The 19,961-nt window shown below is 41.6% G+C and overlaps 2 protein-coding genes across 3 annotated transcripts in view; both read right to left on the minus strand.

Moving 5' to 3' along the window:
* Positions 1-407: 407 nt before the first annotated feature.
* Positions 408-4,519, minus strand: nrarpa (NOTCH regulated ankyrin repeat protein a). Its single transcript, XM_034198175.1, has 2 exons — positions 4,345-4,519; positions 408-4,162 (listed from the first exon to the last, which is right to left on the minus strand). Exon 2 carries the CDS (start codon positions 3,694-3,696, stop codon positions 3,358-3,360), a length of 339 nt encoding a protein of 112 aa, XP_034054066.1. The 5' UTR covers positions 3,697-4,162; positions 4,345-4,519; the 3' UTR covers positions 408-3,357.
* Positions 4,520-13,717: 9,198 nt separating this feature from the next.
* Positions 13,718-19,961, minus strand: part of exd3 (exonuclease 3'-5' domain containing 3) — a 55,551-nt gene continuing 49,307 nt past the window's right edge. The window contains exons 20-21 of one of the 2 annotated variants that reach the window (XM_034198136.1): positions 15,055-15,121; positions 13,718-14,607 (exon numbers count right to left, since the gene is read on the minus strand). In XM_034198136.1, the coding sequence (XP_034054027.1) occupies positions 14,270-14,607; positions 15,055-15,121 (405 nt within the window). In that variant the 3' untranslated portion in view covers positions 13,718-14,269. The remainder of the gene's footprint in view (positions 14,608-15,054; positions 15,122-19,961) is intronic. The other variant, XM_034198135.1, reaches the window with a different exon arrangement.

Genomic DNA, 19,961 nt, shown 5'->3' on the forward strand with positions numbered 1-19,961 from the left:
TGGAAAGTTTTTGAGTGTGTGGGGGTAACATAAAACCAGCTCTCCCACAACACACACAGGGGAGGGGACCCTTCTTTAAACTGAGCCTACCCACAATGCACCGGGCTCTTTTATCCTGGCAGTGAAAGGATGAGGCCAGAGGAATGACAAAGGGAGAGAATGGGGATCTGGGTTGGGCCCGGCCCGGCTTGGAAGATAGGGAGGGAGTAGAGGGAGGGAGTAGAGAGAGAGAGAGAGAGAGAGAGAGAGAGAGAGAGAGAGAGAGAGAGAGAGAGAAGGGGTGTGTTTCCCAAACCAACCTTTTATGAAATATGCAGGAGTGGGGAGGCGGGAGAAGGGGGGGGGGGGGGGGGGGGTGTAGCTTTCTACTTGGGAGATGAGGAAGAAATGTATGCATACACAGAGAGTTTGAGTTTAATGATTTCTTTACTGGCTTGTACACAAACGTACAAAAATAATACAGCATTCATCTCCACATGACGTCACGTCATCATCACAGTGTTACAAACGCTCAAAAAATAAAAGAATACAAACTAAATCAAACATGATGGAACATCTGCATCATTCATGAAAAAAAATCAGCCGTTTCCTCTCGCTTGAAATGAAGCGAGACCAGGAAACACAACTTGGTCCAAAGAAGTCATCACTTTTTTTTTTCTCTTTAAAAAAAAAAAATCATCTCACTCATGCACACCAACGGCGGCTGGCTCCTTACGTCATAAATGTTATGACCCTGGTAAGCCAAACAACCACACAACCGTGCAATCTTTAATCATGTTACAATGATCTTACCATCAAATGTATTATTCCCCTTTAAAAAAAAACAGGAAGACAGCACTTCAGAAAAGAAAGTGCCCCAAGATATCATCATCATCATCAGCGTCGATATATATATATCCATATGTATATATACATTCACCCAATCACAGAGATACACGCATCTTTGTTAAAAAAAACATCATGTTCTTTCCACAAAGTAACACACACATTAGGACATTATCACCTGGAGCATATATTTATACAATAGTATTTTGTTGTGTTTGTGTTTTTTTCTATTCAGAAAAAAATTAAATGTTGACACATAAAAGCCAACTTTTTTAACAACAGTCATCAGTGCAATATTCGAAACAAAAAAAAACAAAAAGGAAAAAACATCAAGTTTAAGACAAGCGATGCATATTTAATTTGTTGCCTGATACCAATGTATACCATGATGAAGTGGATCTAGAATCGCTTCAGTTTACTTGTGGTTATTCCAGGTTTAAAATGGAAAGTTGTAACAACACCAAGCCCCTCATGAGACGCACACAATCACACAAACACACTCTCTTTCAAAAGCTTCTCATGTGGTGACCCGGTGCTGCTGTGACTTGAGCAGTAAAAAAACAAAAACATTTAACATTTAAAAACAAAAAAAGAAACATACAAGCAGCATTGATACAAATGTTAGGGTGCCATGACTTTCAAAATGCAGCAGGCAAGTTGATGAAACCAATTTCCTTTTCTGTGACTTCCTGCAATAGTCATGTGGCGTTGTGTTTTTTTTTTTTAAAGTCTTCATCGTCCAACAGTATTAGGGTCCTGCTCAGTAGTAGTAACTATTCCAAAGCCTTGGCTGCTGCAGTTACCCCGTAAAAACACTGGGGGCGCACAAGGCTCCGCATTTTTGTGCAATAAAACTCCCTGCATTTATAAGTCATGCGATACAATTCCATTTTTTTTTGTATTCCTGGAAAAGATGAAGACAGAAAGAGAGGAAAAAGTGGAGGTTTATAGGGAAAACAATGGCAGTGTGTGAGAGACAGAGACTCCCTTGCAGAAACGATGCATTGCTTGACAGAATTTGTTTGGTTGTGTAAAATAAACTGTCCCGACTGAGGATGCAGGAATGGGATCTTTGCATCTTCTGTAATGAAGTCCATCTGTCTATTATAGGCTACAAAAAAAAAACATACTGGCATGTGGATGATCACAGACACATTGTGAATGTCTCCTCAGACTCCAAACAACGTGGCAGAGTGGTGAGAACAACTTGAGAATACTTTATAGTCGAGGTAGCTGGCAAAAGGCAACCAAACAAAGTCCTTTTAATGGGAGGAGGAGAGGGGAGGGGGGGAGAAAGTCCTTGAGGGTCAACATGCTTTAACAGAGGGGTTTTTTGGGTGGGGGTGAGTATTTGGAAGGGGGGGGGGGGGGGGGGAGTGGCAGGTCTACCTCCACACGGGACAGTTTATACTACGAGTCTGAAGCAGCTTGAGTCACCCTATATTCTGACACTTTTGTTAAAGAAGAACCACAACAACAAAAAAATGCATCTTCTCAATGTACCTTCATAAATAAAATAAAAACCCAGCCTGCTTTCACAGTGATGACTAGGATGTTAATAAAATACTGAAAGGAGATTATAAAGTGATTTCCAAATGCGACTTTTTTTTATACAAAGCGAAAGCAGCGGTTTCTTTCTCTCTCTCTTAATAACACAATGACCAAAGGTCGCAACTGGCCTGACAAGTTGGACGCCAGGTAAGATCTGCATGAAGAGCGCATTTAGCTACTTTTTTCTCTTAAAAAAACAAACAAAAGTAAAGCTATTGTGTACAGTACTTCACAACAATGATGGAGTCCCTTGTTGTTACATGATTACACATCTGAAAGCGTGTTGGATAGCCATAATGCCGCTCTTTGAGTAAAACAAAAAAAGTTAAAGAAAACAGACCTCTGGTAGCCAACAGAGGGCAACCCTTCTTCTCTTGTTCCTGTGTCTTCCCTTTCAGATATTCCAGCATGCAGCCATAGAGCATCAAGTGCCGTGTTTCATATAAAATAACTTAAAAAGGGTTTTTACAAGTGAACAATGAGGAGCAACAGTCTCCCCCCCACCCCTCCCCACAAAGAAACTATTCAACTGTATAACCGGGGATGGGAGGTCATGGATAGAAAAAGAAACTGGGCCATCTGCACTCTGGAGTCCAAACACACACATGTGATACACACACACACTGGCTTCTTTTATAGTGGACGACAAGATCTAGTACACATTCAAGAGGAAAGCTTTAGTACCAACAAACTCACCAAAAATTGTGTTTTTTTTCTTTTGTTAAAAAGATTCGTGTTGTAGCTGTGTGTGGAGCATGAGGTGCCACACTCAGGAGTGCAGAGAGGACCCCGTTTGGTTTACAATGAGGGAAGATTATTGTGCAGGTCTTTATATTTCCTTTTTTTAAATATAATTTGGCACAACTATGACGATATTGGCAGTTTTTTTTGTTGCTTTTACAAGAGCCTGGCTTTCCCGTGTGTTGCAGTTTTATTTTCCACTTGTTGTTTTTTCTTGTTTTACCTGACAGCAGAGACATATCACCGGGCGCCAGAGGAGTACTTGGCCTTGGTGATGAGGTATAGCACAATGTCTTGGTGGCCCCCGAAGGCGGCGATGTGTAAAGCGCTCCACCCTTCCCTGTTGGCCAGCCGGATGTCTGCACCAAACTTCACCAGCAGTTTTACCAGCTCCAGGTTGCCGTCAATGACAGACTGGTGCAGGGCCGTCTGCCCTTCAGGCCCGAAGGAGTTGACGTTGAACTCGCAGTTTGTCATGTTCTGCAGCAAAGAGTGCAGCTCCTTGGTGTTGCCCTGCTTCACTGCCTCCTGGAAAACCCTCTGCGGCGCGGAGCAAGTCGAAACATCCGCCTGGCTCATGGTTGCAGCTCTCTGGAGGTTGGGGGGGAACCAGTAATCCTGCCCGGGCTCTAAAGCTGATAATAATCGTCCTGTTGAGCGTCTCTGGTCTGGTGACAATGCCACAGTTAAACTGGATTACAACCAGTTATTAAAGCACTTTAAAGTAGCCTACTAAAAGATCACCGTGTATATCCCAAAAAGGACAAGAAAGGAAATAACACACTTGGTGTGCAAAAATGTTAATATTGAGAGATCCTGAAATCCCTAAAACATAAAAAGGGTGCGATCCAGGGTTCTGTAGACGTAGTTCCCCCTCCGTAGCAGCAGCAGGTAGCCTGTAGCAGGGGATGGAGACACCTCCGGCTTCTCTTGGGGAGATTGGAAGTATGGTCACTATCTCCACGGGGCAGGTTTTCCTTAAACGCTCCAACCTGATTCCCGGCTACACGTCCCGGCTGTGTCGCTGCTCATGTGGCCAGGGGGTCTGCGGAAGACAAGAGAAAAAACATCCGAATGAGTCCCGGTTGCGAGAGACCCCACACATTCCGCCACATCCGAGAGTGCGAGAGGAGACCTCCGTGCGCACACGTTTACGCACAGTTACACTGCTTGATATTTGCCACTAAATTACTAGACAATGTGAGCCGTTGCAGATTTGGGACTTACCTGTGACAGATGGACGGGTCCGAAGCGACGAAAATGATACAAATCCACCGTGGGGCCCGGGCTGTGTCCTCCTCGCGGTCCGTGTGAGTCTCTGCCCTGCGCTGCGCTCTGGGGGAATATTTTACGCGTCCTCTATTTGCATGACAATGCCATCCCGAAGAATCAACTGTGGAGGAATGGGCGGAAACGCGGGGAGGTTATAGGCTGCCGGCTCGGTTAAGGGGAGGAACCGGGCCCCTGTGAATCTGCGGGGAGGAGGCGGGGTCTTCCGAGGAGGGAGCCAAACGTTGCTGCTGCAGAAATATTAAACAAGCCGCCCGCAGCAATGGTGAGCTCTATATCCGATCTCCTGTAGCAGACCCCAGGAAGCTCTGAAAGCCAGAGGCATGGAGCTGCCGGGGCTGTAAAATGCTGAGAGAGCGGGTACGTTGTAAAGGATCATCCGCTGGATTAACATCAACAGGAACTCCGCACAAAAAGTCAATCAAGCCTCATGTCTCAGTGACAGCCAGAGAATAAGACAGGATTTCTTTCATGTGAAAAAAAGCGTGCTGAAAATAAACAAAATAGCACATTTATTTTTAAATAAGAACTAAATTGATGAAAAAAATAATATTTGGTTTCATTTTTCCTGTCACAACAGGTGACAGTTGAAGAAAACTTCACTTGATTCCCTCTTGATATTGAGAAAATGTTTAACTTCATAAAAGGTAGTTGGACTTTACATAACGTGAGAAGACATGGTTGATTAAGATGGTGGTTTTCTGTTAAAAGGGGGTACTTGGACTCATTAACACCTTTTTATGCTAAATTGGGCCAGAAAAGGGGCTGATAATGACATGCTGTCCAGGGGAGGCTCGGGTTTATGTCTTGCTATTACGTGGCCCGAATTATTTGTAATTTCACAAAGACACTCACTGTCAAAACACAACAGGGATTTATTTGCACAAATATGAAATAAAAATGGGCGGAACGCTGGACCCTGACTTTGCTCTTCTTCTGCGTAAATGCTATTTAAAACCGAGAGGCTATTCGTGCAGTTAACGCTGAAATAAAGAGTTTTATTCTCCATATAGGGCTCAAGGGGGACATATAAAAGTAGCATTTAACAGCGTATGTCTCAAGTGTGAACCTATATATATATATATATATATATATATATATATATATATAGATACAGTCTGTGAACGCATCTTACACCTCAAAGATCCCCAAGACAGTGATTATCTCCGAACCAAATGTTAACGACAGTAAATAGAAAAATCACAACCGCTCCATCTCAAAACACACCCTGGGGAGGAGATTATAGGTGGCTGTTTGAATCATAAACTGCGGATATATTCCAGTTGTTTTAGACTGTGGGACTTCGAATAACAAAAGCCCCTGCGCTACTTCCTTTTTGCAAGTGAAAGAGGTGACGCTGTGCGCAGATTGACACGCCGCTCAGCTTCCCCCACCACCGTGGGAACTGGGTGCCTGTGTGTGTGTGTGTGTGTGTGTGTGTGTGTGTGTGTGTGTGTGTGTGTGTGTGTGTGTGTGTGTGTGTGTGTGTGTGTGTGTGTGTTTTAGTGTGTGAAAGGCAGCCTGAAGGTGGTGAGAGAAATTGATAGATATAGACTCGGAGTTTGACAGAAAGAATACATGAGAAAGTCACAGAGCTGCGTGGATGGGAGTAAAAAAGAGAATCATGTGAAAACCACAGCAGGTACATCTCAGCGTCCCCCGGGGCGTCTGCTCCGTTTGGCGGACCGTAAACCTTATCTCATCTGTGCTACACTTTATAAACCGCTCTGATGGTTTGGTGGCTTTCACACTGTCCTCGTTTTCCCACACTCTGAACTGTACATTTGGCGCACGTCTGTGACCGCATCTGTCTATGTGCATATGTGCGTCAGTCAGCGTGAGAGACATGCAGCAGAGATCACACAAATGAAGGTCACAACCTGTTTTGTATAATCTAACACAACAGGAAGACTACATATTAATGATCACATTCAGCAGTTACGTACAGCAATATTTTTTAATGGAGCCAAGTGGCTACATTATTTCTAAAGCTGTCATGGACCTATACACTCATACAATTATGTGAATTACACTTTAAATAGTGTATTTACCAGAGCTTTACTTAAAGGTTCTTGGAGATAAGCCAGTTAGCATGAAACAAACATTTACAAATGTCTAATTGACTGAATAAACTTTAGGTCAACTATGACAAAAAACTGCATTTAGTCGACTAAGAGGAACTTACCTAATGACGTCTTAATCACATTTGGAGTGCATTGCAATGGTCATCATGGGTAACCTTTGTTTTAGACTTTGGTTGGCATGTGTCCATTAAGTTGTAGCACTTTAAACATATAGTTCATACAGACTCTTAATCAATACACACATTATAGAAACCAGTGCTGGTACAGGCACTGTCTTACTTGTCAAATGTGTCTGTCTATTTTATCTAAAGAATGACTAAGGGAACATGTAAATAAACTCGATTGCTTGGTTCCATTATTTCTACACCCTTGGGAGCATCATGGCACACCACTTTTGACAAGTTTGGTAAGGTGTTGAATACTGTACAAACTGTAAAGCCTTAAAGGATAATCTGTGACTTTAGGCTTTTTAAAATCGACTTGACTTTTATATGACAAGGTGAGTGAAGTGCTAATGTTGCTATTTATGCTAACATACACTCATCCAACTGTTGTTTTACTGTTGGCCTGATGTTCAAACCAATGGACTTTAGCCAAACACCTGCCAACAAATGGGAAACACGTAATTCTATTTTATAATCTCAGATGTGTCATAACATTGTTGAAATGTGGCAAACAATTAATGTGATTCAGTTGTTTTAGACACTGACTGTTTTTGAAGTTTTGTTCCTGCAACAAGTGGCCCACAGCTGCAAATGCTCTAAAACAAAGACTGTGGCTCTGACTCATTGATAGCAATGTGGTGAATACCTAACTCCGACCCCTTACCGTAGGCTACACTAACATGTGTGTTTTCCTCTCTCCATGCTTCATATGACACAGACCTGCATGTGCACACTGGAGTTTAGTTCAAACAACTCAAAGTACATTAGGAAATGTTCAAAGGTTGTGGGTTATGGTTGCGTATTCAGATTTGGTATTTTAGGATCACTAAAAGTTTTTATTACATGTGTTGTATATATATGGGATTTTTTCTTCTTTGGTTTAGTGAATGGTGCGGAACATCTTCTGGAAAATCAGGAACATCTGTTGGCTATCAGAGCTTTGGCTGCAGTGTGTCTGGACACTTGGAAAACATTTGCACAGACCGCAGGAGCCAAACGTTTCTCTGACTGGATGAGTTTCTCCTACAAACTCTGTGGCATTTGCTCTCCTCTCTTTGCCTTGCACCGCCCCCCCACCCGCTGCTCCTGAGTCTAATGTGTGTCTGGGAAGCAGCCAAGAACAGATACAATTATGAGGCTTTGTACACTTTAAGCAGTGATGAAGTCGCCTACTTATTTTACAATCTCTGATTTTCTCTTTGACAGGTCTAATTATCAACACAGCTTTGTTAAGACTACCATTCAGTTTACAGGGAGCAATGGAGCATTCCATGCGTGCGTAAAAGCATCATTTTTTGCAATAAACGACGTCCAAATAATGTTTTTTAAAGCGTTATCGAAGAGGTTTTGTGGAGTCAGTGCTGGTGGTGACACAAAGATAAAACAAGTCTATTCTGGTTCTATTATTGCAGCCATATCTCTGTTCTATCGCTGTGTGTTGATAAACAAGTCGTGTTTTTTTCCCAGCAACATAGACTGAGCCCAGATTGGTGCAGTGTTGTAAACGGAGCACCGGGCAGATCGGTGCGCTGCGCCGAGATTTGGCGCCGAGAGCCGGGGCAGCCGGGGCCAGACGAGACGGGAGGAGCCTGTTGAATGCGGGTCGCCTGAGAGGGGAGTCCGGATCGGAAAACTCACACACTGGGACACACGGAGGAAAACCGTCATGTAAAAATGTCAATTTTTTTTTATTTATCATTACGCCTTACATTCATGCCAGAAAGCATGTTGAGAGAGAGAGGTGACGTTTTACCGGGAGAGGGAGGGCCTTCTGAATCCAATTCATTCCGGGCACCACGTGTCCTCAGAGCGTGGGAAAGAGGCGAGCTTTTCTTCCCAGCAAAGAAAGAGCAAGGATCAAATAACACGGTGCTGCAGCAGAAAGCTCGCGCTCTGCGCAGAGGCAGGGGCTGCGACCACCCGGACAAGGACAGGACAAGACACACAGAGAGGGGCTTATTTTGGGAGCAAGGGTGTCGATGTTACTTATTGAGCAATAAAAATACTTCAGGGTGGATTAATGTTACTGTAGTTATTATAGTCTTCTTAAAAAAAAGAGAAAGCGCAAGGCTACGTGGCAATATTTTTGTATTCCTGGAAGTATGAAGAAATAGGTGATACAACTAACTTAGGCAACTTGTTCAACCCTTATTTGCGGATGGAGACTTTTGTTTTGTTTACCTTTAATGTAAGATTCAGGACAGTCTCTCCTCCCGATTTATTTCAGAAGCATTCTGCTGCTGGCAACATCATGCATCCAGTTTATCAGCAACCTCTTCCACACCTGAAAGTCTGACATTGAAATAATTAAATAAACTGCTGAAAATCTGTTTCCCTTTTCTAAATGCTTAAATGAAGAAAACAGTAGGCCTATTAATACAATCGAACTGCATATTTTGTACAACTATTAATGTGATTAGTCTGTCAGTTTTTTGGGGGGGCATTTCTTTGTCTAGGTGCCTTGCTACCAAAGTTGGTAAAATGCCAAATATTACAAAAAAATCACAACAGGATTGTCTAAATTGGTTAAACTATTACAGCTAGGAATAACTGAAAAACATCATATCATGACTTTAGGTTACAATGGTCAAAGTCGGGTCACATTTTTTGTATTTGGTACCTTGTTAGAAAGTGGTATTACAGTTGCTGAAATGCCTCTCAAACCTATACAGCTCACAAGAGAATAACCCTTAATATCTTCAACTAAAACATTCAAGATTAGCTCATAAACATGGCGTATTATTGCAGGATGGAATTGTTTGAGACCCTTAAGTCATGTCTGAGACAGTAATCCGCATGATCTCTTTTTCCAGGACAGTTTCTGGTTAAGACATTACATTTACCTCCGACATATGAGCAGGTCCGGATCACCCAGCATGCACTATAATGCAGTGAACTCCAATATACACTCACTTTTACAACATTATTCTTTAGAAGCGACAATCGTTATGTCCTTAAGAGTTAAGTGGATTATTTATGGTGTAATATCACTTACTGAATCAAAGGTTATGCAATTGGTTAATGGTTTTACATTACTTACACGTGGAAGTCCTGACCTGCTGTTAAAACATGTGATGTTGAGAAATGTCCTCTTCCTTCAAATAACTTTGGAAAGGAAGCACATTTGGTTATATAACACTTCATTCCAAAGCAATGTCAATTTCCACTGCTTGCTGGGATACAGATTGGGCTGCAGCTCAGCTCCCTGCAAACTGACAGCTTGTGAAGTTACTGAAGATTTTTTTATCGTTTACACATGTTGTTATTCATGATATGATAATCAGGTTACAGTGTGTGTATTATCAGGGATGCAACCTCATCAGGTATGAAAAAGGTGACAAGGACCCGAGCCCCCCGACCCCACGGAATATCGGCTTTAAAATGAGGAATAACAGGATGTTAGCAGTCAGAACAACTAAAGCAGCAGTGTTAATAATAACAGAAACGCCAAAGAGTCACATCTAATAGAAATATATAAAAGCATTTATTTTAATTGTGTAGCAGTCAGTTTATCATTCTGGCAGCACTGTTGAGCATTTTGGAAATGTATTTTCATGCCTCTGTGCAAGGCTTAGTCTTTCTATCTGTATAGCCACTGGTATAAAGTAAATAAGTTCATAAACTCAAGTACTATATGGGTACAATGTTGAGATACTTGTACTTTATTTAAGTATTTCAATGTTTTGTAAGAAAGTAGCAGATTTGTTCCGGCTGTGTATTTTCAAATTCTAACGCACTCGAGCTGGTTTCTCCAAAATGACCTACCCCACCTTTAAATTACAGGCAGTTTTTAATATTATTCAGACTCAGCTCTCTGGGCTTAAGCGTATTTCAAATGTTGATAAAACTAAGGTAATGCCTATTTTCAAAAGCCAAAAAGACACTGGAGACCACTTTGGATATTGTAATTGAAGTGGTTGCCTGTAATAAATACCTTGGTATCTGGCTTGATGATTGTCTCTCTTTTAAATTTCTGCTTAATCTTAATCTGCTTAAAAAACTGAGGGTGAAGCTAGGTTTCTTTTTCAGAAACAAGTCCTGTTTCTCACTTGAGGCCAGGAAAAGGCTAGTCTCTGTGACCTTTTTACCTGTGCTATGGTGATCTCCTTTATATGAATGCACCTGCCCATTACCTGCAAAAGTTAGATGCCGCCTATCACAGTGCACTGAGATTAGTTACTAACTGTAAAGTATTAACTCATCACTGTACCCTGTCTGCCAGGGCAGGTCTGCCTTCACTTACTGTACGGAGGCTCAGTCATTGGTACATCAGGCATGAACACAGGTCAGGGGTGAAAAAGGTGAGAAGGATATTATCCCTCTAGGGGGGTCCGGGGGCATGCTCCCCCGGAAGAACATTTTGAATATTCCATATTTTAAAGCATCAATCTGATGCATTTTGAGATGCATTTTTTTGCCAACCTGGGGAGAGCTGGAGAAACTTAACTTCAGCCATGAGTCAAAAATATTATGGCCTCCTTACTAAGTATTATCAGGGATGCAAACTCATCAGGTATGGAAAAGGTGACAATGACCCGAGCCCCCCCGACCCCACGGAATATCGGCTTTAAAATGAGGAATAACAGAGGATTTTAGCAGTCAAAACAACTAAAGCAGCAGTGTTAATAATAACAGAAACGCTAAAGAGTCATATCTAATAGAAATATATAAAAGCATTTATTTTAATTGTGTAGCAGTCAGTTTATAATTTTGGCAGCACTGTTGAGCATTTTGAAAATGTATTGTCATGCCTCTGTGCAAGGCTTAGTCTTTCTATCTGTATAGCCACTGGTGTAAAGTAAATAAGTTCATAAACTCAAGTACTATACTTGGATAAAATGTTGAGATACTTGTACTTTATTTAAGTATTTCAATGTTTTGCTACTTTTTTCTTCTTCTCCTCTACAGTTCAGAGGTACATGGTGTACTTTGACTCCACTACATGTATTTAATCCCTTTAGTTACTTTACAGATGTGGATGAATGATGTGAAATATAATCAAGTGTTGAATCAGACTTTAGTTCCACCTGGAGTAAATCCACCAGGTACCCTGCAGTATACAAAGTCATTCAAACTAGCTGCACCTTTACCAGCTTTGAGAACACTTTCATGATCAATCATTATAAAACATATCATATATATTATTCTGAAATGGACCAATCTGCACAACGACTACTTTTACTGTCGCTACTTTAACTATATTTTGATGAGAATACTTTTCTACTTTTAATTGAGGAACATTTTGAATGCAGTACTTTTACTGTAACAGAGTATTCCTACACTCTGGTACTTCTACTTTTACTCAAGTACAAGACCTGAGTACTTCTACTTTTACTCAAGTACAAGATCTGAGTACTTCTACTTTTAATCAAGTACAAGATCTGAGTACTTCTACTTTTACTCAAGTACAAGATCTGAGTACTTCTACTTTTACTGTCGCTACTTTAACTATATTTTGATGATAATACTTTTATTTGAGGAACATTTTGATTGCAGGATTGTTCCTACACTCTGGTACTTCTACTCAAACCTGAGTACTTCTACTTTTACTCAAGTACAAGATTTGAGTACTTCTACTTTTACTCAAGTACAAGAACTGAGTACTTCTACTTTTACTCTAGTACAAGATCTGAGTACTTCTACTTTTAATCAAGTACAAGATCTGAGTACTTCTACTTTTAATCAAGTACAAGATCTGAGTACTTCTACTTTTAATCAAGTACAAGATCTGAGTATTTCTACTTTTAACACCTGAACACCTGAACGGCCCGTTCTAACAGCTGTTCACCAGCGGTCAGTCTGTGCCACAGTGACTCCGGACCGCACAGTTAATATTAACGAACGCACCCGTAGGTAATGTGGCTGCTGAAGCTAGACCATCATCGCGGAGCAGCGGAGCCGACAGGCAGGAAGACTCGAGCACACAGCTCGCGCTGCATTATAATATATAAAAAAAGAACACCATGCGTGTCATGACGGCACATAACAGCTCGCGGCCGCAGATTACTCCGGGTCCCAGACCCCAAAAATATTTTTATTGCAGATCTACATGAATCACACAAACGACCTATTTTGGATTCAAAACGGCGAATGTCGCCGAAAGGTGACAAGTTTGCATCCCTGGTTCTAGAGAAAAGCTTAAATGTTCCATGGAAATGTTATTCATTTTTCTGGTGTTACTGGATCATCCTTCGGTCCAAATATCTGAGCAGGCCTCTCAAGATAACTATGGACAACATTATACATACAGTATAATGTAAATGTTAAGACTAAAAAATGCAACTACAAAGAGCAATGACCTGTTCATTCTTAAGAATATTCTGACATTAAATATCCTAAATAAATAGCCAAAATCGTAAACTAAACCAATATAAGCAACTTGCAGATATGTAAACAAAGTTGTGCAGTGTCTAACAGTGAAGCAGCGTTAAACATGTACGCAAACACAGGTTATGAAGGTCATGTCCATATATCATCGATAATCGATATAGGTTGAGAATGTAATTATTTTGGACAGGGCAATCTCTGAGTTCCTACTGCATCAAACACGCTGACAACACATTGAACTGACTCACGGTGTGACCTGTCTTTGGAAATACCTGTGGCCTTTTTGATACAAGTTAAACCATCAATTAAATAAAGTGCACATCTGGCTGTGGTTGGATTTTATGAGGGTAAAAAGATTTAAACTCGACTAAACTCACACTAAGCAGTTGACCAGAAAACACCAGAACATCTTTAATTGCAGAATTTTCCACATTAGATCTGAAAAAACCGTTTTGGGCAATCTGACTTTCTGCATCCAACGCAGGCTTTGTGAACAGAGAGGTAGAAAGGTATGAGAACAGATGAAGGGATTGAGGCGGTGTGTGTGTTGGGTTACTCTGTGACCTGTGTGCTCTTTAGCCTGGGGGCAGGAAACCCCCACACTGTTAGTGTTACACCTGACAGACATCAGTGAAGCTCAGATGATCTCATCAATCTGTCCCTTCTTAGTCCTTTACCATCTGTTCTCTCGCTTCTGAAAAACATCCAGAAATACCTCTACAGACTTCCACCAGGTTAATAAAAGAAATGAAAGCTCTTTATTGACATATTTAGCATACAGATGAATTTACAGGAAAATAAAAATGTACAGTACGACAGGCTGCTTAAAAGGCCAAAGAACAGAGTCCTGTAAAAATGTATCTGCAGCTTTAACATAAAAGAAAATTAAAAAGTTTAAAAATGTTTAAACAATGCAAACTTAATGTACCGCGTTGTAGTTTTAAGATATAATTCTCAAGCGAGGGAAAACTCAAGAGGAACAAATTCACAAATAATCTCTATACTTCCTATAACATAAATCCTGACAAATTGAGCAGAAGAGTAAACAACAACAAAAGTCAAACACAAACGCAGCGTTACGCGTCTTTGGTTCATTGAAACGCAATAGGTTTAAAACCGTAGAAACACAAAGGACATTCAGTCTCTTTTATAACTTTTATCAAGTCAATTACAAAGGGGAAAGCTAATATATACGAGGCAATTCGGTGACACTTCACGGACGCTAGGATCTAATTGAGTGAATATTATTTTGGCTGTCTTTGAGGGTCCGGTAAAGCGCAACATCAGTCAGTGCTGCTGCGCCTCGGCTTCAGTGTCTGTTATGTGCAAGATGTCCTGAAACATGGAGAGGACGCGGCCATAGTGAGTGCCCTCCCAGAACACCTTGCCACATCTGGTGCAGACATAGAAGAGCGATATCCTCCGCAGGAGAGCAGGGGGCACGGTGTGGAGCTGTATGGGTGCCCCCCCGGGAAAGGTCAGGGTGTCGGGGTCCAGCTCTGAGAGGGGCGCCCATTGACACTCAACATACCTGGGGATTTCAGGGGTCACACCGGGGGTCGGGAAGTCATCGAGCTTCCCCTCTTCCTGCTGGTGTGTGTGGTCGCTGTCGCCCTGCAGGAATCCTACAAACAGAACACAAATAATGACTTTATTCTCAAAGAAGTTAGGGATGCTGCTTGTGAGGTGAAAACTCATCCAATAGGCTGTTTTGGTTCCAGGCGCTGAGCTAATTCTTTATAAACAAAAGATTGTAAGAAATGTCACCTGACGAGGACAGCCTTATTAGCATTAAGGGCTGCTAAGGAGTTTAATCATTTTTGAAATAATTTTTCTAGATTATTACATTAATGGCATGGGTCTATAAACTGTAAAAAAGCAATGAAAACTGAAGCACATATTTGACAGCATTTACTTCCATTTTTGTATGCACAAGTCTGTTTATCCTTTATCTCACAAGCTGTATGATACTTACTTAAAAAATACAGAAAACTGAAGCAAAGATTTAAGGCGTAATGTTGTGTAGATACGTTATCTTTCTACTAGGTATCCACCGGGCCGGTTGTTCTGACCTTTCTGTTTCAGCATCCTGACCATGTCCTTCCTGGGCACCGCCGCGTACTGATCACTGTTACATGCCTGGACAAACAGATAAAAGCAGCAGGGTTAAAAAAGTGTTTTCAAACCTCAGAAAGTCTTGAAGATTTGAAGGAAAGAGAGAAAATATGTTAGACATCTTGCAGCCTGGTGTTTGTCTGAAGGCAAGACTGTGTACAACCTAAATGGCAAGTTGAAAATCCTGCCAACAGAGAGAGGGTGAAGTGATGATAAAATTACTCAAGGAAAAACAGCGGCCATTGTTAAACAATATTTCCTCATAAGTGTAAAGGAATATTTTGACTTCACAATAAGCATCTATAATGACCAAAGTGAACGAGCATATATTATTTCTCCAGTGTGAATTTAATACCTGACAACATTATGAGTATTCTCTAAATTATTTAAGAAATGTAGCTCAAGCTGTAGACTGACTTTGCACACATATACAGAGTAATCAGATTAAGGTAATAGTTTGATTTAACCGGAGTCTAGTTACTTTGCATTGAACAGAGATAATATGAGATGTGATGTAAACACGTCAATCTTTAAATACTATTCTTTTAAAATAATTCATATCAGATTTTCTAAGAATTTTCTGTTAGTATGTGCTTGTTGTTGTCACTTTAGACGACATCATTGTGTACCATGACAGGGTTCCTGCAGGTTTCACCAACTCAAATGTAAGACTTTTTAAGACCATTTTGAATAGAATTTAAGATCTATTTCACGGCAAGAAAGTATGAAGGAAAATTGCTATGAAAGAAGAAATATGTATTCATGTTCAACATAAGAACGATGACTGAACATAACAGTACACAGAACTGTGTTAGCGTGTTAGACAAAAAGTGTGTGTGTGTGTGTCTCTGTATGTGTGTGTGTGCAGGGCCGCCCCTGGCCAACTTGTGGCCCCACGCAAAGTTATATGATGAGGCCCTCTGTGTCGCGAGCGTCGACGCTGCATTTGCGGCTCAGTTGAGGCTCCCTCCGCAAGATGAGGCCCCCTCCGGGAGGTGAGGCCCCACGCAGTCTGCGTGATCTGCCTGTAGGGAGGGGTGGCCCTGTGGGTGTGTGTGTGTGTGTGTGTGTGTGTGTGTGTGTGTGTGTGTGTGTGTGACTGAGTGACAAGAGCTATATTCAGAGCTCTGCTGCCTTCATGCTGTTGTATGATTGGTGTTTAGCTACTAAAAGGTGCAGCGGGCTTCAAACATGTTGCCCTCCACTGGTTTCAACTAAGCACTAAATGTGATGTTTTCCAACCAAATACGGTTGAACTTACACTTCCCCATAATTATTTGTAAGAAGATTCGAAGATAGCCGCTAGCTGAAGCTTGGATGGTTGCTAGGTTACTAGCTGGGTGTTCTCCGATAAGGGACCGGGGGAAACAAAGTTAGTGATTACTGGTTCCATGTTGATTTATTTCAATACAAATAGTTTGGGGGAACTGAAAGGCTATTACCGTACTGGTTACTTTGCAGCCCGGACATTTCCCCCAAAACACGTTTAGACACATTTTTAAGACCTTCTAAATCATATTTAAGACCTTTCTTATTTTTTTGATCATATTAAAGACTTTTTAAGGCCTTAAATTCTGATGATGAAATGTAAGACTTTTTAAGACCCCGCGGGAACCCTGCAGGATACAAATCCACTGAAAGACAATAACATGGCTGTATTCGGTTTTCGAAAATTACAAAGATATTGGCACCTCCCTCCCTCCCCAGATTTGAAATGAGAAATAGGTGGTAGGGCTTCATTTTTACTGGAGTATATGTGTATAGTGTATTTTACGCTCCTCAGTCATATTGCAGCAATGTGTGTGAAACTGTAAGTCTACTTTAGTAACACTATGTTAACTGTAGCTAGCAGAGTTCACCTGTCAGACCTTTGTTAGAATCCAGCTGTAGACGAGGGTCTTAAAACCATGTGTTGACCCATTCACACTGATGGCAAACAGAAATGTTTCCTAAGTGGCAGCTTTGGTGTGAAAGGAGCTAAGTGTTAGAGAAAGATCAGATCAGTGTGTGAGTGTGTGCGTTTACGCCTCAGTGGCGTTCACATGTCCATGCTGTCCCGGCTCTGCGTGGTAAAGAGCTCTCTGGTGGGACATTAGTGACCCCTTGTTTGCCGGCCCCTAACGTGCACACACACACTCGTCTGTGAGCCGTCCTGACAGCACCTCAGTGCTAAAAGCCTTGTCAACACACCTGAGCTCCACCCAGCAAACAGCATTCCACTTAGAGGTGGGCTGTAAATCAAAGAGTCAAATCCTAAAGCCAGTCTGTCTGTCTTTGCCCAGAAAAAGTTAGACAACAACGGCAAATTAGGAGCGTAGCACCCACTCTAGCGACAGTGCGTCCTCTCCTCTGTGTGCACACGCAGGGCGCTGTTTGCCTCTGTGGTGAGTGAGGTCAGCACAGGAGAAAGCGGCTAGACAGCGGAGGTGTGGGAAAAGCAGAGGTGTCATCTCCTGTCCTATCTGTGGGAATGAAGCTCATCTCTCCCTCAGCACACTCTGGATTCTCCTCTTTGTATTATGCCTCACACACACAGACACAAATTCCCCACACAGACAAAACACTTTACAATTCGCACAGGCTTCACTACAGTGCGCATAGCATACGAGTGCTCGCAGCGCATACACATGGCTCACACATAGGAAAACAGACCCAGCTATTTGCTCAGCTCACAGTTTCCCAGAGTAGAGCAAGCCAGAACCTGCTCTGAACTCTCAAGGCTAGGCCATGGACGGGCAGGCACACACGCACAGCGGCTCACACACACACGCACAGCGGCTCACACACACACGCACAGCGGCTCACACACACACGCAACCTGGATGGAGGTCACTCTTTCTGTGATTATTCAAAACACAACTAGCTACAAATGAAAAGATCATAAAGAGATCAATAAGCCAAGGAAATAAAGAAAATATACATGAAAGAAGTGAAATTATTTAAATTTGAAAAAATGATGACAAATGTTGCATTAAGGTAACACACATCAAAGCAGAGGTGAGGGCCACAAGTTTGATGATTTTAGAGTTGACAAGATACATTTCTTTTTACTTTAACTTGGACAATAATGACTCGGGAATTCACGTGGATTCAAGCCGATCAATTTGAAAATACTTGGTACCTTTCATTGAAGACTAAAATGATTGTTGAAAAGTGTGCCATGAATCAATTTATTTCGCTACATTTCATCAATCAACTAAAGTTAGCGCTATTCATTCCTTACAAGTTGGCATCTTATTCCCAAGATCCACTTTGTTAGATGCTATCCGTCAGACAAATTGCATGTCTGGTGACAGAAAGCATTAGAGTGACAGCATTGTCAACAGAGCATAGTTTTGCATGTTTGCACAAGCACAATATCATGATTATGATTCAACCGGACCACACTGTGTTTCAAAACACAAGTCTTAAAGTATCACAAGCTTTCCCCTAGGGCAGTGAATGTACCAACCAAGTTGCAGTGATGATAATGTGTTTTCCTCACAGTTTGACAGCAACTAATAACATTTCAATACGTTCTTCCCGTCAATGTTCTCACCAGGCTTTTCCTTGGAAGTCAAAGCCAACGGGCCTAACGTTTCAAAAGAACATTAATAAATGAAATCAGCAGACGGATAAAAACTTGTATTCAAATGGTTTTATTCTACCCTAAAACATTTGAGGCAGTTGCTACATTGCTGCATTTTTACTCTGCTTCTCTTTTGTTCTGTGTTTTTCAGGGAACCTCCTGCATTCTCACACTCCGTGTGGCCGCACCGGAGAAAGAATGCTCCTTGCCGTGACAACAAAGGCTATCTAAGTGTGATACTGTGTTTCAAAGGATGGGATGTGGTGGAAAAAAAAAGAGGAGAAAGGGGGATAGTGGAGAGGAGGTAGGAAAGTGAGGGAGGGAGGGGGGTGGGAGATTTTTCCCTAACGTTCTCAAACACACACACACACACGCACACAAACTGGCTCTGTAGGCAGCTCCCATGGGAAAATCCTAGACCAATCTCACAAGGCGGTGCTTTTAGGGCAAATGTAGGTCACATGGTCACAGTAGCCAATTGGGCTCTAGTGATTTGATTCAAATTGTGGTAAGTCAGGTAAGGGGCAGCGTGGGAACTGGAGAAGAACGAGAGGGGAGGAAGAAATGTCGTTTCCCTTTGAAAATGTTGTCTTTTCCTTTTTTGATGTGAATCTCAGGTCCAAGTGAAGGTTACAAATACTTGTTTTACTGTCCAAGGTTGCTGTGGTCTAAAACATATACAGTATATAAGAAAAGGCCAGCTTTTTCTAGAAACTACAGTATCCCTTCCCGGGAAACAGAAACAACAGATTCTTTGTTTTTTCCGATCATTATGTCTGGGAGATTCTGGCATATTTAGTTCCCTGTCAGTCTGTCAGGCAGATATAAATATTTATTGCCACTGTAAAATGATACAAGTCCATTTTAAGAGAGATGGCAAGTTGAACTGGAAAAATCAGCCTCATAATGCTGTTAAAATGATGACTAAGGGTGTGGAAGCGTTGACCTTATTCTTGCCTTTCCCAAAAAGTCCCAAGGTCGTGCTAGGTGACTTGGATTCCCTCCAACAGCAATTGACACTCTCACACATGGACTCTTTACTGACGAATGCAAACGGCAGAAAAGTGACCCCTTTTCATTATATTTGGCAGGAGAAAGTGTGGAAACATCTTGCATCATTTAGCACTCTTCCACTGAAAAAGCTGACATCAGTTCAGTGTTAATCATTTTAAATCAAGTTATCTTTGACGGAGTATAAAGCTGAGTACCAGTCGAAAGTCTGAAATGTAATACAGCTGACCAAAGAAAATAAACTCTCTTCACTTATAAACTGCAGTTATAAATATGTTGAATTAA

The sequence above is a fragment of the Gymnodraco acuticeps genome, unplaced genomic scaffold, assembly GCF_902827175.1.
Source record: "Gymnodraco acuticeps unplaced genomic scaffold, fGymAcu1.1, whole genome shotgun sequence".
Lineage (NCBI taxonomy): Eukaryota > Metazoa > Chordata > Actinopteri > Perciformes > Bathydraconidae > Gymnodraco > Gymnodraco acuticeps.

Excerpts from the sequence above, each read along its gene's own strand:
- nrarpa (XM_034198175.1), bottom strand. The coding sequence starts at position 3,696 with ATGAGCCAGGCGGATGTTTCGACTTGCTCCGCGCCGCAGAGGGTTTTC.